The sequence below is a fragment of the Eleutherodactylus coqui genome, chromosome 2 (assembly GCF_035609145.1).
Source record: "Eleutherodactylus coqui strain aEleCoq1 chromosome 2, aEleCoq1.hap1, whole genome shotgun sequence".
Taxonomy (NCBI): Eukaryota; Metazoa; Chordata; class Amphibia; order Anura; family Eleutherodactylidae; genus Eleutherodactylus; species Eleutherodactylus coqui.
Window position 1 is genome coordinate 118,133,291 of NC_089838.1, and position 23,990 is coordinate 118,157,280.

Here is a 23,990-nt window from a genome sequence, read left to right on the forward strand (position 1 = left end):
GATGATTTTCTGCAATCACAGCCAGAGCTAATTAGCATTTTCTCATCCATTCACACCCCCGTGAGCGACGTTTTTAGCGAAAAAATAACGTCAAACCCTCGCTTGGCATAAATCCTCGGGATGCCTTCAAATACCTACATAGAGGCATCTGTAAGCTTTTCGCAGCGTTGGATGCTGCTAAAATGCCCCCCCCCCCCTCCCTTTTTTGCCCCAGCTCTCATAGGAGTCTATGGGAGCCGCCAATGTATATCGTTCAAAAGATAGAACGCATGGGTGCGTATTTTGGGCACGTATATGTTCCATTTTTTACAGTTAGTGTTTTTACGTGCCGTATATTCGCTCCTGTGAACGACTGCAATGGAAACCAATGCCTCAGATGGTCATGTATATTGGTGGGCCATAAAAACGTGCCATATATGCGCTCATGTGAATGAAGCCTAACAGTAATGAATGCAATTGCAAATGCTACAATTACTTTGACCATGGTTTCCCATACGATCTCCTGGAGCCTCTTTACATTAGTGACTGACGGCTGTGTCTTCCATCCCTTTTCAGCCTGTGTCTCTCCACAGGTTTTAGACCAGCATTCTAAAGTGTATTTGCTGTAGAGAAAGAACAAACGGTCCTCAGTTTTGAAACATCTTCACTGACTAAGGCTGGCTGCACACGGGCAGATTAGCATTGTAGAATCTGGAGGGGGTGTCTGCCTCCGGGTTCCGCAGCAAATACCGCCCATAGCATGTTATGGCATTTTCCGCTTGCGGATGAAAAAAAATCACAGCATGCTCCATTATATCGTGGATCCCACACGGACTGCTTCCATTGAAATCAATGGCAGCCATTTGGACCATCCGCAGTACAGATGAAGATAAAGAAAGGCGGGTATACGCTGACACTGCTGCTGCCAGCGCCAGTTTCCACTGTGGGATTCCATGTGCCGGTGACCTTAGGCTAGGCTCACACGAATGGTTTGGATTCCGCATGCGAATTTCTGCAGTGGAAGAACGGCGTATCGACCGCGTGGAAAAAAGATCTCTCGCTCCTTTCCAGCCCACATTCCGGCTTTTCTATCTATTTTCTTATGAAGTAGCGAGTGTTTCCACCGCTCATACGAAATGTTAATGATATATAGGCAACGGAACACTCGCATCCATTGACTTCAAAGCAGGCCGTGGAATCCGCAATTCCTACCCGCACATCTGAGCAAACCGGCGAAAATTCACGCCTTTCAATGCCCGCATATTACTGCGTATTGTCTGCGTGGACACCGATCGTGGAGTCCACAATTATAATTCGCCCCCGTGAGCCCGGCCTTACTAGGCATGTGTATACAGAGTACTATAACAATCTAGATAGTGGTTTATTAACAAATTCAGAAAGAACTGTTCAGAAGGACGTTTATTTTAAGCTAATCATTCATATCCAAGACTGTCAGATAAATCTCTGCAGAGAAAAAGCACAAAGTCAGTCCCTGCAATTTAAAACCTCCTATTACATGGACTTCAATTTTCCCATCAGGAGGGTGACGGTAAATCAGCAGAGATTAGCTGGTAAAGTACTGAGCGATGGATTTGTACACCAGCTATGAATGTTCCTAGAAAGTAGATATAGGATAGTAAGAACCGGGCATAAATGGCTGTATTTCTGCTTAATATTAAATATATCAAAGTGTGATCATTGATGATATTTGCAATCTTAGGGTTATTCATATGCATCAGGTGAGGTGCGGTTTTGCAATGCAGTTTCTATAGGCAGAACATATTTATTTCACATGTGTCACCTGTACAAAGTACACGGCCAATTACCAGATCACAAAACCACGGAAGGACCACATGTGGTTTTCCAGATGGTGTTTTGATACAGTTTTCATTTGCACAACGGAACGTGAAAGCATGTGCCAAACATAGCCATAGGCCACCATTCACCAGCCAGAGGCCAAATGACAGTGTTTTTGGCCTCCATCAATGAATATCTCTTTAGTAGAATTGAGTGTGTTGCCCACCTGGAAGCTCACATTAGAAATCTGCAGAAGCAAAATGCAACCCTAAGGGCAACTGCCAATCTTGAGCAGTGTTCCCCCTCATGCCCCGCAGCTCCTGGGATTACCCTGCTCAGCGCGGTGCAGGAGGAACATTCCTGCTCAGTGTGGTGCTGCAGAATCATAGTACAACGAAGGCAACTTATGTACTCCAGCAGCAGAGAGCCGAGAGCGGATGTTCGCCTACCCTGCCTATCACACCAATGCCCCCTCTGTAGCAGGCTTGCCAACCATCCAGAAATTGGCACTTTTTCCCAGTGTCCTTAAAAAAATAGATGCATCTGTGATTTTATTTTGAGACTGTCGGTACTGAGCATGTCAATATGGCTGTAATTATTGTCATTTTACAGCTCACAGTAAAGGCTGGCAATGAGTTCATATCAGTATCTGACCTGCAAACATGTATACCTTAGAATATTTTTCACCATTTCCAATGTACCAGTAAAAAATGTCAATTTCTGATGTTTGGATACGTTGTCCAGAAAAAAGAAAAATTCAGGTTGGCAACACTGCTTCAAAGCTGCACCTGTCTTTTGCTGCAGCTTCCCCCTGCTGTAGGTGGGAAGAGTGTGTGCAGTCTGCACAGTGCCAGGTTGGCGGCAACAGCAGCAGATGATGAAACGGATGGCTTCACACACCTTCAGGACTCCCCTTCCAGCTGTACTGAACAAAAAGTAATAGTGTGTTTGTAATGTGTTGTTTTGTGCATATACTTGTATGTGTGTAATGTGCACATTGAATATAATGTATATATAACTGTGTGTATATGTTCTATGTACATACTGTAGCATGCAATATTCAAAAACTGTATCTACGTAAGGCTCTGTTCATATTACCATTAGGATTGTTCCATCAAGGAAGCAGGAAGATGGCTTGCCAATTCCAAACCATGATGGAAATAAACAGTGCCTGATGGACCCCATTAGAGTCTATGACTGTAATAGAGTTCGTCTGGCTCCTCTTCCTTCCTCAGCATTGTCCCAGACAAAATACAGCAGCACGTGGTGGTATTTTGTCTGGTATTTTGTGCCAGATCTGCATTGACGTCCCTGAATGCCGCCTCCAGCACAGATGTGAACATACCGCAACAGCTGCAGTGTATTGAGGCATTATGGTGCAGACGCACACAACAGCTGCTGGCTTGGCAGAATACACCTGCATGTCAAGACTGCTGGTTAGTTCCGGTCCATGTGGTTTTTGCAGATAAAGTTGCGATTTTGCAGACCTGAATGATCAGTTGAAAATCCGGCCAATTTGAGGCTAATGAGAGATGCACAGGATTACATATTAATGTAAAATTGGCAATTTAATTTAAATTAGTAAGTTTGTGTGCCTCATGTTAATGCTGCATTCATGAGTCATGGTTAAATCACGTTTTTAGCTCAGACGTTTGCAAATTTGCAGCAAAAAATGCAATTAGAACAGAAGATGTGAACACGCCCTAATAGTAAGTAATATAATGTACCTTACATTAAAGGGCTTTTATCACTGCAAGGAAAATTCTGCTAGCAGCTTGGCCTGGCGTAAAGTAAAATAAACGGAGTATATTCGTATCTCCTCGGCTATCCGGGCTGAAGCTAAGCAGCTCATCCCACAGCCACATGTGTTCCTCTCATGGCAGGGCTTTCAAGAGGCATTTAACAGCAGGATAATGCTTGGCCGCACACACAAGAGTGTCAAAGGAATGTCTCCACAATATTGTCACAGTTCCATATGGGATGCCAATTCAACAGTCTATTTAGTTTGCACAATCTAGAGACTCAGTTACAGCAAATGTGGACTGATATGCCGCAGTATGCCATACAGAACCTGTATGCCTCTATACCCGCATCACATTTTGTATCCAAGCTAAAGGTGGTACAACAGGGTACTAAAGTCTCCATGCCCACCCATATCATATCTTGTATCCAAGCTAGAGGCTGCCCAACCGGGTACTAAAACCTCTATGTCCACCTGAATCACATCTTGTATCCAAGCTAGAGGCAGCCCAACAGAGTACAAGAGCCTCCATGTCAACCCGTATCACATCTAGTGTCCAAGCTAGAGGTGGAACCAGGTACTAAAGCCTCCATGCCCACCCGTATTAAATCTTGTATCCAATCTAGAGGCGGTACAACAGGGTACTAGAGTCTCAATGCCCATCCGTATCACATCTTATATCCAAGCTAGAGGCGGTACAACAGGGTACTAGAGCCTCCATGCTCACCTGTATCACATCTTGTATCCAAGCTAGAGGCAGTACAACACGGTACTAGAGCTTCCATGCCTGCCCATATCACATCTTGTTTCCAAGCTAGAGGCTGTACAACAGGGTACTAGAGCCTCTATGCTGGCGCATATCACATCTTGTATCCAAGCTAGAGGTGGTACAACAGGGTACTAGAGCCTCCATGCTGGCGCATATCACATCTTGTATCCAAGCTAGAGGTGGTACAACAGGGTACTAGAGCCTCCATGCCACCCCCTATCACATCTTGCATTCAAGCTAGAGGCGGTACAACAGGGTACTAGAGCCTCTATGCCTGCCCGTATCACATCTTGCATTCAAGCTAGAGGCAGACCAAAGGGTACTAGAGCCTCCATCCTCGCCTGTATCACATCTTGTATCCACCCATATATGACTTTTGGTTAACAGTTGTGAACCTAACACAGAATATCACGGGTACCAACCTCCCTAAAGAACCCTCGGTCCTTCTACTCTTTGATACTAGGTCACATTAGTAGCTTTAAAAAAAAGGCTTGTAGGTTTTCTCCCTATTGCTACCAGATCAATAATCCCCAAATTATGGAAGAGTATGCATTCCTCAGTCAAAAACTGGTTCAAATAAATCCTCTAGCTACAGCGTATGGAGGAACTCATGGTTGAAAGCAATGCAAAGTCTGAAGCCTACTTTGCCACCTATAGGGATTGGAAGACATTTTTTGCCTGCTATATATATAATTGTATGTATCAACCTGATCTCTTGGTTTACACATTATTCTTCTCTGCCCCCCCACCTGTGTTGGTATCCCATCTCATCTATGTCCTGTGGGAAATTTATAATTGCAGTGCGACAGGTCATATATTATTTTTCTATCCTCTTGCTTTCATTAGTTCCAAGAACTCTGATTGATTCACAAATACACAGTCAGTGAAGATGAATAGTGTATAAACCTCCTTGCATATTAGTTGAAATACACGTAGTTAATACTGCTCTCCAGGGCCTTATTGACCTACTATGTCAGGTATTTTAGGCATATTGACATTTTGTGTATGTTCTTTTTCGTACAATGATTTCCTCCAAAATTCCCAATTTTGTTTCGTCTGTAACTTTTTTTTTTTCAAAACCCTTATTAAATACTTGACTATGAAAAAAATTGTTGGACGGTGAGCATGTAGCGAACAAGGAAGAAAGGAGTTGAGTAGTAAAGATCAAACCAGGCCTGCCCATTATAGTGTTACCCAAGAAAGATGAGCCTGGTTTTTGTCTCCTCTCCATCCCCTTTTTTGTCTCTCCTCCATGCCCTTTTCAGGACCTTGGTCAATTCCACACCTCCGCTGACAATGTAGTTCCTCAGCATCAGGGATTTTTGCTACCCAAAAATAAAGAGAACCAACTGGAGATCAACTCTTCTTCAAGAGCCCCATAACAGCAGTAAAGGCCATTTAAAAAATATATAAATGTAATGGTTGGATTAAAGAAATCTACTGTATTTTGATAAAGAGGCCCATTGGTTGCTTTAAGAAATACTATAAAGTTCCAGTTAAGTTACTAAGTCAGCATGAGCCTATAAGTTCATTAAATTATTGCACTTATGCTGCCCATACATCTGAAAGCTCTAACTGAAACCAAGGGGAGCTGAGCCTGCAATCACAAGCACTAGTCACTATACAGGGGGTCAGAACAGCAGCTTCCGCTCTGACCCTTGTGTATATTGGCCCTGGCAGCGCGCAAGCCCAGCTCAGCTGGAATCCTGAGCAGCGGGCCATCAGATATTGATAACATATGCTGAGGATGGGTCATCGATAGTATTTTTGCCTCGAAAACCCCTTTAAATAACTGTAGGCCAAAAGGTTGGGATGGCTCACAGCTATTCCTCCCAACTCCCCATGCTAGGCTTATAGATGCATACATGGATTTTCACTGGGGAAAGGGGAAAAGGCTACTGCCAGTCGCACAGTGGCATATGTCCCATGAGAACAAAGGATCGGGCCTGTTGAATTACAACCATCATTCACCGCATCGGCCAACAGGGTAGTATCAGAAAATCCCCCCCCCCTGCCCCCCCTACAAATGAGAGTCACTCAGTTCTGCTGAAATCTGCCAATTTTCCTCTATTTTGTATGTGTATCATTAGAGAGTTTACAAAATATCAGTAAACACATGTAATAATGAAAAAGTCCCCAAATGATTTCAGTCATTAAATCACATTTTGGCATCCAACTACCTTTCATGTTCCAGCTATTAAACCTGGCTACTACTGTTCCAATGTTTTCTGAAAGCACACTTTGATGTACTGCACTGATTTGAAGTCTATCACTATTACCAATGCAAGACTTGGAGTGGCTAATAATGGTTTATTATGAATAGAACGCTTTGATCCACAGAACAAAAACCAACAAGGTTTTAAGTGGCGAAAGACAACTGTAATGTTTTCGGTGGAGCTCAGTCGCTTGATCTATTTACTAAATTTAAGCAAAACTTCATTAAAAAGACGTGGTTTAGATACAACACAACTAGTGATAAACAACTCAAGTCACAAATATGAAAAGAGTCTTTGATTAAAAGATACGCATTTCCTACTGCAAGTCTGAAATTGGCCAACAACCACTAATGATTATACATGCACAGAGCGATATAATAAAACTCAGATATATATTTATTGCACATACATATTGAGGCATGAATTCCATAAGACCTCTGATGGTGTCTGGCACAAAGATCTTCGTAGTAGATTCTTTAACCCCTTGGCGAATCCAATGTACATGAATGTCAGATGTGCATGGGCTGGGTATGGAGTGGGCTCAGGCACTAAGTCTACTCCATATGTGGTGGGTATAGGCTGTATTTGAAGCAAAGATGGCAGCACCAGCTTTTCTGACTACTGATGTACACTGTGCATTAGCATGTATCATTAGTCTAATGCAAAAAAGAAAAAAGGAAAAATACCTCTACAGCGCCATCTATTGGATGGCAGCATTCCTTCAAATCAAAGTGACCCTATAACAAGTCTTATCAATGATTGGGAATAGGAAACAAAGCCAGAAAACCATGCACAGACAGGCTGCTTCAGGGTGATTGCCCCCCATCAGTATGCAGCAGGCTTCTGGCTTAGTCTGTGAGAGGCCTCTAATGTGGGTCAGAATATCGGTGTCGTGTCTCCATAAAGTGTGTGTAGACACCTAGGGCATACCATCACTCACCCCCTAGGTGTTTCCACACACTTTTCGGGTGCTCTCCTTAAGGATACACGACACTGCTTCTGACCCACATCATTAGTCTAGGACACTACACCTGATTTGATTGACCAGTGCTGTCCACTTGACCAGTGCTGACCAGTCAGATCAGTATTTAGTGTCTTAGACTACTAATGCATACTAGTACAAAGTGTGCATCAGGTAAGTATAGAAGTGGTTTGGCCACCTTTGTTTGTCCATGTTGGTTTAACTATTTAGATGCCATTGACAATTCTAACAATGGCATTTAAATGTCCCAACAAAGGGAGGGATCTCCCACTGCCATGCAAAAGGCGTGCCTGCGACAAGATCCTGGGTGACCGCTCTTTATGGCAACTTGGGGCCTTGTGAAGACTCCCAGGGCTGCTATGGATGCTTGCCTCTTAAGCCCAGCAAAATTAAAGATTTTATTACAAAAAAAATAAAAATGTAAAAGAAACTCCATTAATATAAAAAATATGTGGTATCACAGTCTATAGGAAGCCAGATCTATTGAAAAAATAATAATGCATTATTTACCCTGTATAGTGAATGCTGGTCACCCAGTCTAAAAGAAAAAGAAAAAGTCACCCAAAAGTTGAAGCAGCAGAAATTCTCTTGCAAAAAAAATAAATAAAAATCACACACCCATTTATTTTTTTTTTTAAATAGTGCACAAAAACAGTACATTGTATACATTTGGAATCCCCCCATATGTACTGACTCACAGAATAAACTTAACATGTCATTTTTGCTGCATAGTGTACATCATAAAATCCCACCCAAAAATGTTGCAATTGTGTTTTTTTCCGCATTTCACTCCACTTAGCGTGGGGTGCTGAAAAAAACAGCAGACCGTTGTTTTTAGTCCTGGAAAAACCACTTTAAAGTGACCTTGACTGTTCAGAATAAACTACAGTGTGTATGTGAGGCGTAACACTATTTCTGTCCATTATATTATCCTGCATTTATTCCCTCTGCAGGCTGTATCTGTGATTTTCAGTTTGATCTGAACTAGTGGGAATTGGCTACCATTATGCTGTGTTCCATACACTGTTCACAAAGAGAACTGCAGATTCTGCTCCCTGTCTGTAACACACACACACAATCATCAGAGATAATACTAGAGAAGCACTGAGCAGTGCAGATGTGAAATAATAACTCACCATTAGCTCTAACAGCATGTCTGTGTCTTTGGTTCTCTCTCTTCTCCTGCCCCTTCTGCTTTATGAACTCCAATAGGCAGCATGAGCCATCTCTCTTCTTGACTTCCTACTTTCTAAAATGTTATCTCTTGGCATCAAGCAGTGGACAGCAACTTAAAAGGAAAACCCCTAGTGTCCAGCACTTGGGTGTTTTTTCAGCCCAAAAACCTAATTTTAGGTAAGGTGAATTGCACTTTTAATACCAGTAGGTATTTCATTTGCTATCACATAAACATAAGGAGTTTGAAAAGTTTGTGACTACTTGGGTCCTGTAATTCATGAGGTGGGACTTCCAAGAATCAAGATGGTTTTCAAGCCCATCCCACAAATGTTTGATTGAGATCTAGAGAATTTCCAGGTCGAGTCAACATCTTGAACTCATTGTCATGCTCCTCAGACCAATCATGAACAATTTTTGGTGTAGCAAGGTGTTCTGTCCTGCTGAAAGAGGCAACTGCAATTTGTCTGCAGAATGTTTAAGTAGGTGGTACTTGTCAAAGCAACATCCACAAAAATGCCAGGACCCACTGTTTCCCTGCCAAACAATGCTCGGAACATCATATTACCTCCACTGGCTTGCTTTCTTTGCACAATGTTCTATAGGGCCATCTCTTCCTCAGGTTAACGATGCACGCAACACACTTGGTCATCCACATAATGTAAAAGAAACCATAATTCATTAGTGCAGGCCACCTTCTACAATTGCTCCATGATCCAGTTCCGATGCTCACATGTCCTATGGACAGACAGCAGCACTAGGCTGCAGCAAGCTGCAATGCACTTTATGTTCTGTCATTAACATTTTCAGTAATTTGTGGTACTGTAGCTCTTCTGCTGGATTGCACCAGATGAACTATATCCTTCAATCCCCACTCCCATCAACTAGCTTTGGGTGTTCATGACCCTGTCACTGATTGTCCTTCCTTGATCAACTTTTAGTATGTACTAACCACTATAAATGCTCTACAAGATCTGCCATTTTCAAGATGCTCTGACCCACTCATCTAGCCATCACCATTTGGGCCTTGTCAAAGTCATTAAGATTAAGAAATAGTTATGCAAATATAGTTTACAATGAATCACATTAGAAATCTCTTCATGGAGGACTTCAGTACTCCAAATCGCTGGCTACTTTAGATTCTACATTAAGTGATATTGAGAGTGAAAGTCACAGTGAGTGCTGATCACACCCGTTGTGGGCGGGCATCAGCTGCAAGAAACAGCCAACACCTACATTGTATGGAGTGTGATTGTAACTGTACATCATGGAGCGTTCAGGGGTTAAAAACTATGAAAAATACTGTAGATGAAAGCGAGGTGTGCGCCAATGCAAAGTCACAACCTGTGGTCACATGACTTGCATCAAATAGCCAAGTCTCATTAGGCATTCCTGCAGGCGCTGTTACTTAGCAGGTTTAGATGGGTGCTTCGTATAATCAAATACCAGCACATCAGAGGATGGAGTTTTTGTAGCAATGATGCAAGGATTCTGGGGCATGTATCGGGCCCGATTCACTTCACCTTCATGGTTGATTTTAATTTTGGTCTCAATCTTGCCACTTACAGAACCAAACCCGCCAAATTCTGAAACACAAAGCATACAGAATGAGGAAAAACACTTTGGTCACCAATGTCAGAGCAGCTGCTGGTAAGAGGAAAAAGAGGACAAAAAATAAATCAATGACAAAAGGTTTCCCTTGTTTCCTCATCGCCACCTTTTTTACATCAACAGTTGTATTAAGGCTTATTTTATGCAGGACTTTATTTGACACCATTTGATGTACCATATAATGTATAGAAACATCTGAGGAGTTTTATAGGGAGTCTGTCAGCTCGAACACGTTGTCCAAACTGCAGGCATGATGTTCTAGAGCCGGCGGAGCGGACAGTTTCATGGGGGAAGATTCAGTATAACATGTATTTTATTATTTATATCCCTGCTCATTGTGAGCTGTACAGTCCAATGGGCAGCAGAGCCATCAGTGATTGACAGCGGTGTTCCAAATACAAGAAATATCAGTTAGTCAACAGTACAACTAATGGCAAACTATGCCAGGCACTCGCTACTGTGTTGTTATAGGAGCGAGTATCGCTGGCATCGCTCCCGGAGTTGTGGTGTAGTGGGCTGGGGAGCGTTCTCCTCCTGCTTCCATTCAAAGTAAGCAATCACTCGTTTAGAAGTGATTGACTGCTGCTTACACTAAACTGCTCATCATTTAGTGATCTGCTTGCAGACACGAGTCTCGTTCAGTCGCTGCATACGTTTACACGCGGTGATTATTAGTGTTCTGTATGAGAAAGGGTTTTAATGTATTTTCATATTGGTTTCATTTTTTGATAGATCCTATCCAGGATGGCCAACGTGTAATTCAGTGGGATGTACTATGATGGTCTATTAAGATGGGCCGTGTAGGGACATTTAACCTCTTAGTGACAGCCCTATAGTGTTTTTACATCCTGCAGATGCAGGACGTGCATGAGGGCCGACCTCCCTTCACACATCCTGAGTGTTGGCTGTTTCTTACAGCCAACGCCTAGCGGCGCCAACAGCTACGATGAACCGTGTGGCTCACCGAGGCTGTTAACCCTTTATATGCCAGTCAATTCTGACAGCGGCATTTAAATCACCTAAAAGATGTTAAGGGGGTCCCTGTATGCATATTAACTTTTTTTTCACAACACTTCTGCCCTATTCAGCAATTCCAGCAACCTGATTGGGTTGGCTGATTCACCAATCAGGTTGCTGGAATTGCTGAATAGGGCAGAAGTGTTGTGGAAAAAAGTTAATATACGTCCTGTACACCCGCCCGATGAGATTACAGGAAGCCGTGTGGGTGTCATGGCAGCCGGGGGCCTTCTGAAAGAAGGTAGAATGCCTATCAAGCTGTCCCCATGGGGTGGCTTGATAGACTGCCTGTCAGATCGCACTATGAATAGAAATAAACAAAAAAGCCCCGACACTAAAGGGTTAATGGTCTGTGTGTAATATAATGGGGGCTGTCTCGTCTATTCATATCAACTGAAATACCTGAGTGAAATTTGTTGAACCATTATTCTAGCAGTGGATTTGGGTGGAGCAAATAGGGGACCCCGATGTGTAGGGTACCATTCCTCATGGTCAGTTGATATCTGAATGTAAGTAGTTTAAGCCAGAAAGAAGGTGGTGCTATGACAATGATTGCTGGTTCGTTGCCCTTCATATATAAACATGTTTATTGGACAGATATTTGGGTAGAGATCTACATAGGCCCAATGTCCACGTGGGAAGGAGAGGGGGGAAATGTGATTTGATTTGGGATTTTTCTTCACGGTGTGCGGATGGAAATTGCAGCATGCTTTATTTTCATGCGGATCCCGCACACATGGCTTCCATTAAAGTCAATGGAGGCCGTCTGATCCGCAGACCACCTGCAGCTGTCACTGTGGACGGGCCGTGGATCGGCGGGCAAACAGGAGCTTTGAAAGAAGAAAAAAAAAAAAGCACTGCGCATGCGCGTCAGCTGTGCTGAAGAGAGAAGATCCAGTCATGACAGATACCTGTGCTGGATCCGTAGAGGTAAGAAAAGGTCTTACTCCCATATCCACGGGCAGGCACGGATTCCACATTGGAATCCATGCGTGCAAGTGGACATTGGGCCTAAATAGTCTTTTCTTCATCCTCCTTTTCCGCCATGTGACACTGGGAACAGCTGACTGATGTTGCTAGGTGTAATTGTCATAGTATTATGGAAGGTAGTAGTTCATGCGCTCATGAACTATGATCACAGGGGTGTGTGGCACGGTCAGTGGACAGATCATTGCTGGGTGGCCACCAATGCTTATATTGCTCATTGGCCTGAGATGGAGTTCCCTCGGCTGAGATTGCCTGCACAAATACCAGCATGCTGATCATACAGCGGTCTCCTGGGAGCAGGTAAAAGTGGTATTACACATGCATCTGTGAAGCTATACATATTGGTTGACTGATGTAATTAACAGGTTGTAGAATGTACATATTCCTGTTTTATGCTTGATAAAGACCTATGATGTCGAGATGCCATATGTGGAGGCATAAAGTTTTGCTTTTAACTTTTGCCCCTGACGTGCTGTTGCAAGGACTTGACAGCTGTGTCTGACCGTAGATACAAGGGTAGCGGTCAATCACTGATAGGAACGCCCATTAGACTATTCAGTTCTGCATAAGCAGAGATATGAATAAATGACAAGTTATACCGACTCTTCCCCCATAAACTATATACAATCTGCTCCGCTCCTCCTGCTCTATAGTAGGATGCCTGCAGTTTGGACGGCTTGTTTGCGCTCACAGACTTCCTTTCAGTGGGGTGGAACCTTATAGAAAATAAAAACAGAACAAAAAAAACCCCACAAAGCAATGCTGGCCCTTATAGCAGTAACCACGCAGGAGAAGTGTTATATTCTAATAGTTAGATTTACTTTTGTTCAGTTGCATTAAGAAATGGCTTTTTGAAGATGCTTTTAAAATAGTTTTCAACTTTTTCTTAGTCACCTAGTAGGTGTTGAACATGTGATCTCTTCATCACTTCTAGAATACACTGCACTGCAGCAATCCTTCAAGTCATAATGCCCTCAAGGTACAATATTTCTGCATACAATGTTCTTTCCCAGGTCACTAACTTGACAATAGATGCGGCATACATGCCAGTCTGGATCTGCAGCACATGGACTTTCTATAAAACCCAGCATGGGCATTTCACAAGGTAAAACCCCGATATTACTGATGTACATGCACGGATTGGCTGTAAGCTCCCGACTATGGTACAGTGCAGTACCTCTGATGCAGATATGAAGGTGCTCTTAGTTATCTGCACGATTTTCTTTAATCTTCATTTTGCATTACTTATGGTTGATACTTGCAGTCTTCAGAACCAATTACCAGCTGTCCATAGTTATGGTTTTAACGTGCTATGATCACCCTGGAACCAATATTGTGTTGAGGGACCACATATTTGTGCTCCATAAACTCCTTCAGACATCATGACATATATGTACATCAGATGCTGGACGGTACTAAGTTATACTGTTCCGGCGTTCATTCACATAATGCTGTATGATAGGTGACAGCTGAATGCAGACTCCTTACCTCCTTTCTCACTGTCATAGTGAGAAGCATCAAACTGTGCATCATCATTTGGAATCTGGACTCTGGCCACGACTAGGTGATTCTGCTCATCTGAAGTGTGTGTCCCAAGTACCAACCAATGCAAGGCGTTATCTTTACCTTCTGGTCTAAAGGAGGGAAAATTAAAAAGCACATTAAAAAGGCAATCCATCATGTCCTGTGAGCCCATTACTTCAGTACTGGGGACACCCCTTAGGCCTCATTCAGCTGTGTCTTCTGGCCATTTACCGTCTGTATATTCCATGGACAGCACAAGGTCCCATTATAGCCTATGAGAATATATATGAGCAATTTTTCACATGGTCCTATGGTCTGAGGGAAGAATCACTGCATGTCCTATTCTCATCAGTATTCACAGACCAGAACAGGGCTTGCAGTGAGCATCATCTGTGCAGGTCAAACAGTATAGTGTGTCGAAAAATGTGTCATTGAGAAAAAAGCATCCAGTGGAGGAAGGACAATACAATCGTGGTGCCACAGGGCTGGCACAAAGGGTCCCAATGCCAGGTGACAAGTATCCGTCTATGTCTGTATAGGTACAAGCTTTAACATGAAGATTCTTACCTAGTAACATCCGGCAGCCACTGCACAGTAAGGCTTGGCCACTCCAGGGCATGTGTCATTAACAAGTCATAGAGAAATGGAGTGTTTATCTTCCATATTTTGTACTCCTCATTGATAACGCGCTCTTCCATAGTATCTTCAAACACTACAGAGAGATCAAATGAAACAAGTCACAACTGACCCACAAGAGGCTTCCGAACCCTTGGAGGGTCCAAAGACATCGGGGGGCTCTGCAGTCTGCTTCACTGCATAATCGCTACACAGGCTGGAAAAGAGTGGACACAGGGGTTTATATACCTCAGGAGTCCCGCTGAGTTAAAGGCCACAGCAATGCACATGCCGCTCTAACCAAGCTCCTTTTTGCTGTGGGTGTTCAGTGAGGAGGAAAGAGGGCACAAGGCCCCATTCTCATGATCGGTGGGGGTCCCAGTGGCGAGACCCGCCCCCCTCATCACCTAAACTGTGTGAAAAATTATAGGAAAACCCCTTGAAGGACAATACCACTGCTTTCTCTAGGGCAGGCGATGTAAAACCACAGCATAAATTAATGTACCCTATAGCCAGAGGGTGGTTCATCAGGGTGAAAATGCAATAACCCTGGTGGCTTAAGGAGCTACGGGATTGTGCAGAGAGCACAATGCCAGTTTATATAGCTTATTAGGGTAAATGATGGTCATAGACTAGTTCCCCCACTCGGGCTGGAATAGCGAGTCGCTCCCGTTCTAATGGATTCGGAGCTGCCTTAGTATTACAGGATGGCTCCCACATTTCGGAATTCCACAGTGTGAAACAAACCGCGGCATGCTCTAATTGCCGCCGGAATACATACGGCCGGCTTCCATTGTAGTCAATAGAAACGCCCGTCACACTATATTTCCGCTGTAGCACAGCGGAAGTATCGCGTGAATACTCATCCCCGCCCACCGCATCATCCAGCATGTCAAATGATGTACTGCGCATGTACTGGGATGCGCACAGCGGTTTCGGAGAGGTGAGCTTGAGACTACATTATAGGCACCCAAAAACGGTAGCATTAAAAACACTGCATCATGCAAAAAACAGCCCTCATATGACACAATGAGAAAAGTAAAAGGTATGGCTTTTAAAAAGTGGAGATGAACCCACCCCCACCCCAAAAAATTGTTGCATCTAAAACAGGCCATGTCTTTAAGGTGGTCACGCTGTAGTCCCTAGACTGCCTCCGGTCAGCAGCCGCACAGCTCCATAAAGCTGGCCTGTGCTTACAGCGGCTCTGCAGGGCTGAAGGAGGGAGGTCTATCACCCAGTGCCTTCCTTTTCTTGAGACCCCTCTTCATACTACAAACATGGCTGCAGCCCTCTTGTCAGCACTACTTGCGCATCAGTACTCAGATATGGAATGCTGCTCCCTGATTGGTCGGCACTGGCCAATCACAGCAGCGTGCGATGTCTCAGACTACCAACACACCACCAGTGCTGTACCAACCGGGCCACTCCACAGACCGCTGTGGTGCGAGACCACAGGGTATGTTCAAGGTGGTTGTCACGGGTGGCTCTGCAATCTCTCCCCCGGCAATGGCGGCAAAGCCAGGACCAACCAAGTCGCACAAAAAGGGAAAAGTAGTACAGTTCCATAGTAGTAGTTGTCATGGTGACGCCAGTACAGTTTACAGTGATGTGGTCTTACTCGGCACTTGAATTTATGTTGCTCTGATCACACAACATTCCACACAAGGCTTGGCCTCTCTCTCCCCCCCTTCCCCCCCTCTCTCTCTCTCCCTCTCTCTCTCTCTCTCTCTCTCCCCCCCTCTCTCTCCCCCTTCTCTCTCTCTCTCGCCCTCTCTCCCCCTCTCTCCCCTGAGCAAGAGAAAGAGCGAGGTCTGGAACCGGAGCTTCGAGAACTCCAATGATAATCCAGTCCTGCAGATATCAGGACATATGTATCCAGTTATGTCATTTATTTGTCACAGATCCAAATAATATTGCCACATATAGCTCCAATTTACAGAGCGGCTACCTGATGTGTTATTCTATATAATGTTATTATTTGCCGGCACCAGATAGCCAACATGCCACATATTCCTGCCTTACAGCTCTCTCGGTACCATCGCCGTTCCTCAGGGTCTCTGTATATAAATCAGAAGACAAAACTAACAAAATGCCAAATTAACAGAACCAATAGAAAATGCAGGGGTTAAAAAGGTAATTTACCCAAGTAGTAATATATCCAAGTTCAAGAATGTACAGTATGACGAATTGTATCTCACCCCAGAGAACAACATGGCAGCAGCTATAAATGGCGCTAGATGGATAAAGATGATAAATATAAGGGAAGGTTTTAAGTATCCATTGAAAACCATAATATATGAGCCTGGGAGGTGAGATGATGGGAGTGCGGCTTCCCTTTACATTTACTGCTGTGTGAACCATTGTGACAGGTGCCACCAGCAACAGCCAATAGGATCGCAGGATTTGCTTTCAAGCCGAGCAAGAAAACGACAGTTGGTGCCAGTCAGCGATTGCTCTTTCAGAGTTCAGATTGGCTCCCTATTGCTCCCACTAAAGAGATTTCAGCGACTTTTCAGCGACTTTAAAAACTTCTTTCTTCGACTGAGACCCGGACCTACATTACTGTAATGGCGTATTCACCGCCTGTTGTCCGTGAGGAGGGGTAAGAACCGAATCTCATACATGGAATTGCTGGTTTATATATGAATAAATATGGACATGAGTGTATTTATCATGCTTTTGTATGTAATGTATCTTATATTGGACCGTTTATTTGTATTATGGTTTGTATTTGCACTTTATCTGTGTTTTGTATATGCATCTATGATGAATTTTGTTGTGCATTTTACTTAACATACGTGTGCATGTCTTCATTAAGTTAGTTGCCAGTCACTTAATCTATTATTATAGACCCTGGTGCAGAGGTTCATCCCCCCCCCCCCCTTCCCTACACCCCTACACCCCTCACCCCTCACACACAACTTCTCTCCATGCCCACTGGCCATTGCCTGTCTTAAAGACATTTTACAGAAAAATCATTTTATCATCTATCTGCAAGATAGGTGGTAAATATATAATCATTGGGGTCTGACTAGTGGGACCTCTAGGGATCCTGATAATAGCACACACCAAATCCCACTAAGTAAATGGAGTGATCACTGCCATTCCCTATTTAGGGAAACAGTGGCGAGATGGGCTCAACTATCTCGCTTCCTCCCACATTAGCAAATACATTGATCATCATGTACGCCACCTCCCCATTAAGGGGTACTTGGGGTGCGCAGTCCTCATGATCCATGGAGGTCCCAGCCATAAATTTTAAATTTTTCCATCAACTTAGCAATATGAGGGTTTGCTTTTTGCAGACAAGTTGTGTTTTTTAATAAACTCATTTTTGGGTGCATATAATGTACTGTATAACTTTTATTAAATTACTTTTAGAGGGATTGGGGGGGGAAACATTTCGCTGTTTGTTTTTGGTTGTAAATTTTACAGTGTTCAATGTGACAAATAAATGTGAAGACATTATTCTCTGGGTCGGCGCGATTCTGGCGATACCACGTTTATACAGCTTTTTATGTCCTGCTATTTTTGTACACAAAAAACTTTTTTTTCCGAAAGATTCGCTTCTGTGTTGTTGCATACCAAAAGCCATAGCATTTTTATTTTTCCTTTGACGGAGCTCTGTGGGGCTTATTTTTTGCAGGATGAACTCTAGTTTTCAATTAGCCAATTTTTTGGGAACATATAACATTTTAATTGCTTATTATTCCATTTTTCTGCAATTCTGACATGGTTTTTATTGTTATTCTTAGCGGTGTTCACCATGCAGTATAAATGTGTTAAATTAATTCTGCAGGCCGGTACAATTATGTCCATACCAAACTGATAGAGTTTTTTTTTTTAGTGACTTTTTCACGCCTTTTAAAAAACAAATGTATTTTTATTTTTGTTGTATTAAAAGACCCCTAACATTTGTCCTTTTTCGTCAGCGCTGCTGTGTAATGGGGGAGTTTTGCAGGATGAGTTGTATTTTTTAATGGTACCATTTGTTGATTCATCCAATGTTTGGTCACTTTCTATTCCTTTTTTTGTGAAGTGAGATAGGCAAAAATTAGCTGTTTTCGCTATGTTTATAAATTTTTTCCATGACATGCACCCTGTGGGTTAAATAATGTAGTAACTTTTTATCCTGAATGATTACTAATGCAGCGATAAGTTTTTATTTTTCTCCCACTACAGGGCCTGAATGTCACCATATGTTCTCATTTTTAGAATACAGTATTATGCTTCTGTTTAGCAGTGTATTACAAGCGTATGAAGATCAGCCAGTGGCTAAGTCTCATGGGCCACCATAGCTGGCATACCCAGTAACCGCATTCAAGCCATAGCAATACATCGGAAGCCCCGTGATCACATTGTGGGGGTTTCACGATTTTGGGACGCTGGCATCTCTTCGCTGCCTGGACTTTTTTACTCAGCGCTGCTCTCTTCTCCTAGAATTGTATCTGGGAATAACTACAGAGATATTTGGGTGACGAGGAATAAATATGGCGCTGTGTTAATAACTGTTTTATTGTAGTTTAATGAACAATATTAACATGTTCTTTCTTCTCTTTTCTGTGTAGAAGAGACGACATGAGCACCTGGTAAGCTATGACATTTATTATAGGGGTCAGTTACTATACAGGGAGGGATGGGACATATACACATAATGTAACGACAGGTCTATGGGGACTGCACTGGGATCTATATGTATAACTTAGTTACACTGGACACAGAAACTATGAAGTGTTTGTCCTAATAATAATCCCTTTCTATTTCCCCTGTTAAGGATCATGGACGGCGTAGTAAGATTCCTGCGTATGCTGTTCCGAAGAGACGACAGAGGGCGAAAGAGGAAGCGAGATCCCAGCCCATGTGAGGAAGACCCCCAGAAGAGGAGGAGGCATGACCCAGCCCAACAGCAGGAGGAAATGGCAGCATTCTACCGTGTTCTTGGTAAGATGCATTGGGGGACATTCAGAAAAGGTTTTATGCCAGTTTCTGGCAGAAAAAACTTGTCATTCTTTACACAAGTGAGGATTTGTACAGAAACTTGTAATTTTGTACTATGTACGCCAATGTTCATCACACCCCCACTCACCAAGGGAACATGGCTTGATGGGAGGGGGTGTGGCCTCCTGAACCAACACATTTATATGTATAAATTATGCCACAAACTGGCATAAATTATACCAGAAATGAATGCCAGATTGGATGTGATATGTCTAACCTACTTATCTAGTCTGCAGCGCTATTGGTCTTGTAAAAAAAAAGTCAAACGGAATGGATAAAAACAGAAATATTTCCTTTTTTTTTTTTCATTGTTTTCAATAGAAAAAATGGATCTGTTTAAATTCAGTTTAACTTCAGTTTCGCTATTCTAAAAAATGAAGAAAGAAACCGAAAGCCCTAATGGAGCCCAAATGCAGATGTGAATGGGGCCTTATTGTATCACTGTCTCTGTGATACGGTCACATGTGATGTCCATGACTATCAGTAAAGCTCCTGTAGAAGTACAGAACTGATGGCTCTTCCTGCTCTGCTGCTTCTTTCAGCGTTACATGATGGAGGAGATTATGTAACTTTACTGCAGTCACTAAACAAAATTATAAAACTGATACATTTATTAAAGAAAAAATGATATATTTCCTTTTTGTTCTAGATTATGGACAGCACTGGACGTTTCTCGCCTCTGACAGCTGCATGATGATATCCGACAAGGTAATATAAAAAAGTGGAAAATGTGGTTATATTCTTTGCTTATTAGTAGTCGCAGCCTCTAACTGTTCCTCTTCTCCCTCCAGTATCTGCTGGCGATGGTGATCATCTACTTCAGGAGAGCCGGACTGCACATCGAGGAGTATAGAAACAACTTCTTTCCCGCTTTGTGAGTTGCTTTATTATAACATATCTGTATTTACAGGCTGATGTATAAATCTAATGAATACTAAAATAAGTAACAGGAGAATGAAAGTAAAATATGGAGAAGACTCCAGGATCCCATTATTATAACTAGTGTTCATTTGCTCGCTCCTTTTCTCCAGTTCTCTCTTTTTCTGACTTGTTCATCATCCAGTTTTATTTTTTCTTCCAGATTTTTAGCCAACCAGATGGAGGAGGAATTCTGCTTTCGATGGGAGATCTTCCCCTGGGCCTTGGGACCAACCTGGATGGAGAACAGACAACAACTCTTCAAGCAACGGAACCAGCTGCTCCTACGGATGGGATTTAGAACTTGGGTGGACCGAACCACCTGTGATCTCGTTAGTAGAAATAATATAAAATGCTTCAGTCTTTGATGAAAAGTCTGTGGTGATAATGATATTCATACTCTGTTTAATTCTAGGTCATGGCAGAAGCCCCTTCCCATTGGGCGTGGACAAGAGAGCGGCAGAGTCATCACAGCTGGGCTCTTCACATGTTCAGGAGAGGCGCTGAAGACTTCACCATCAGCGGCCCACAGCTCAACCGACCAACCTGCTCCCTCTGCAAGTTCGTTCACCGGAATCCATCGATGATGAAAGCTTTCCAGGCACAGGAAGATCTCTACAACGATCTCGACGTCAGCGGCGACTGATGAAGACCGGTAACCTTTTTATAGTCCTACACATGCAGATAGACACTGTGTCACATATTGATGGATCATACTCATACATGTACACATGCATGCACCCGAACATAGTCACTGTAGATAGTCACATGCAGTCACTGTAGATAGTCATACACCCTCACCTTGCACACATTTTATAGTGTTACCCTCCCTTAGTATGCCCGGAGGAAGGGCAGTACAGCAGCCATGGTTTCCCTACAGGTTTCCTCCACAGGGGGTTTTTCCTGTCCTGCGTGTTGCTGTACCCTCCTTGTGAGTGATGGGCGGTAACAACCAAAACACATATAATTAAATAAATGTTATATTATTTAACTTACTGTATTTGGTCTGAGTCATTCTTTTTTTATTTCTGTGTATGATAGTAAAATCTCAGTTACTGGGGTCCTGTGTAATAATACATATAGCCTCGATGTGCAATCAGTATGTGATTGGTGCTGGTCTGGTCATTGGGATTTCAACTGTTCATGGGAATGAAGGGGCTGCTGTACTTGGCGGGTCTGCATGTAGGGATAGAAGAGGATATGAGAGTAAGAAGATATGATCTGTCGGCAATTCTGCTTTTTGTTTCCTCTCAAAGGACATCAAACTATATATACTTCATATAAAGATTGTCACTGACTGCTATGCTTTGTGCCTCCTGTGGAATAAAGTATTGTTCATTATTGCCGTTGTCCGCCTCAGTTATTGCACCATTATTGAGCATTACAAGTGGGTCAGGTGCCACACATTAAACCCCTTAGTGACGAAGCCTGTTTGCGCCTTAGTGACGGAGCCAAATTTTGGAAATCTTACATGTGTCGTTCAACGTAGCATAACTCCGTAAAGGCTTTACATATCCCAGTGATTGTGACATTGTTTTTTCGCCACATGTTGTACTTCATTTTGGTTGTAAAAAGAGACCGATATAATTTGTGTATATTTATTAAAAATACCAATATTGGAAAAATTTTGAAAAAATTGTAATTTTTTCACATTTTCAACTGTAATATCTCAAATATGTCCAAACATACTGTACAAATTTTTGATAAGATATATATTTCCATCCGTTTACTTTATTCTGAATGCACACTTGAAAAACTTTTGTGTTTTTTTTAACCATTTAGAGGACGTACAAATTTAACATTACTTTTCAGCATTTTGAGGAACACTTTGTTTTCCTGCACCAAGCCAAGTTTGCAAAGGCTCATGAGTGTCAGAATAATAGATAGCCCCTAAATGACCCCATTTTAAAAACTACACCCCTTAATGTATTCACTGAGGGGTGTCATGAGTATTTTGACCCCACCAGTTTTTTTTAGGAATTAATTCAATTTAGAGGAGAAAAAATAAAATTTCATATTTTTGCAAATGTGTCAATTTAAAGACATATTTTTTTCTTATAGAGCCCATGAAAATGAGGATTTACACAACAAAATGGATACCCCCGTTTCTCCTGTGTTCAGAAACATACCCATTGTGGCCCTAATCTTATGTCTGGATGCACAACGGGACCCAAAATGAAAGGAGTAGTCGGTGTCTTTCAGAACATAAATTTTGCTTGAAGGCGTTTTAGGCCCCATAGCACTTTTGTAGAGCTGTTGAGCGGCCAAAGCCAAATAGAACCCCCACAAGTGACCCCATTTTGAAAACTAGACCCCTTACCAAATTTATCTAGGGGTGTACTGCCCATTTTGACCCCACAGTTTTTGAATGAATTCAAGCAAAGCAAAATGAAAAAAATTTGATTTTCGTTTCTTTGGCAATTCTGTCGTTTTAAAAACAGCTTTTTTTGTACAGCACACACATGAATGAAGACTTGCACCCCAAAATGGATACTCCCTGACGTGCTGTTGCAAGGACTTGACAGCTGTGTCTAACTGTAGATACAAGGGTAGCGGTCAATCACTGATAGGAACGCCCATTAGACTATTCAGTTCTGCATAAGCAGAGATATGAATAAATGACAAGTTATACCGAATCTTCCCCCATAAACTATATACAATCTGCTCCGCTCCTCCTGCTCTATAGTAGGATGCCTGCAGTTTGGACGGCTTGTTTGCACTGACAGACTTCCTTTCAGTGGGGTGGAACCTTATAGAAAAAAAAAAAACCCACAAAGCAATGCTGGCCCTTATAGCAGTAACCACGCAGGAGAAGTGTTATATTCTAACAGTTAGATTTACTTTTGTTGAGTTGCATTAAGAAATGGCTTTTTGAAGATACTTTTAAAATAGTTTTCAACTTTTTCTTAGTCACCTAGTAGATGTTGAACATGTGATCTCTTCATCACTTCTAGAATACACTGCACTGCAGCAATCCTTCAAGTCATAATGCCCTCAAGGTACAATATTTCTGCATACAATGTTCTTTCCCAGGTCACTAACTTCACACTAAATGCTGCATACATGCCAGTCTGGATCTGCAACACATGCACTTTCTGTAAAACCCAGCATGGGCATTTCACAAGGTAAAACCCCAGTATTACTGATATAATGCACTGATTGGCTGTAAGCTCCCGACTATGGTACAGTGCAGTACCTCTGATGCAGATATGAAGGTGCTCTTAGTTATCTGCACGATTTTCTTTAATCTTCATTTTGCATTACTTATGGTTGATACTTGCAGTCTTCAGAACCAATTACCAGCTGTCCATAGTTATGGTTTTAACGTGCTATGATCACCCTGGAACCAATATTGTGTTGAGGGACCACATATTTGTGCTCCATAAACCCCTTCAGACATCATGACATACATGTACATCAGATGCTGGACGGTACTACGTTATACTGTTCAGGCGTTCATTCACATAATGCTATATGATAGGTGACAGCTGAATGCAGACTCCTTACCTCCTTTCTCACTGTCATAGTGAGAAGCATCAAACTGTGCATCATCATTTGGAATCTGGACTCTGGCCACGACTAGGTGATTCTGCTCATCTGAAGTGTGCGTCCCAAGTACCAACCAATGCAAGGCGTAATCTTTACCTTCTGGTCTAAAGGAGG

The 23,990-nt window shown here is 42.6% G+C and overlaps 1 protein-coding gene across 1 annotated transcript; it reads right to left on the minus strand.

The window, feature by feature from the left end:
* Positions 1-8,970: 8,970 nt before the first annotated feature.
* LOC136610022 (histone-binding protein RBBP7-like) lies at positions 8,971-15,992 on the minus strand. Its single transcript, XM_066589292.1, has 5 exons — positions 15,941-15,992; positions 14,364-14,508; positions 13,761-13,906; positions 10,066-10,243; positions 8,971-9,124 (listed from the first exon to the last, which is right to left on the minus strand). The coding sequence occupies exons 1-5, from the start codon at positions 15,990-15,992 to the stop codon at positions 8,971-8,973; spliced, it is 675 nt and encodes a 224-aa protein (XP_066445389.1).
* Positions 15,993-23,990: the final 7,998 nt, after the last annotated feature.

Coding starts and splice junctions, on each gene's coding strand:
- LOC136610022 (XM_066589292.1), bottom strand. CDS start 15,992: ATGACAACTACTACTATGGAACTGTACTACTTTTCCCTTTTTGTGCGA. Junction 10,244..13,760: donor CTATGACAGTGAGAAAGGAG/GTAAGGAGTCTG, acceptor TTTGTGTTTCAG/AATTTGGCGGGTTTGGTTCT. Junction 9,125..10,065: donor CACCCATCTAAACCTGCTAA/GTAACAGCGCCT, acceptor AACATTCTGCAG/ACAAATTGCAGTTGCCTCTT.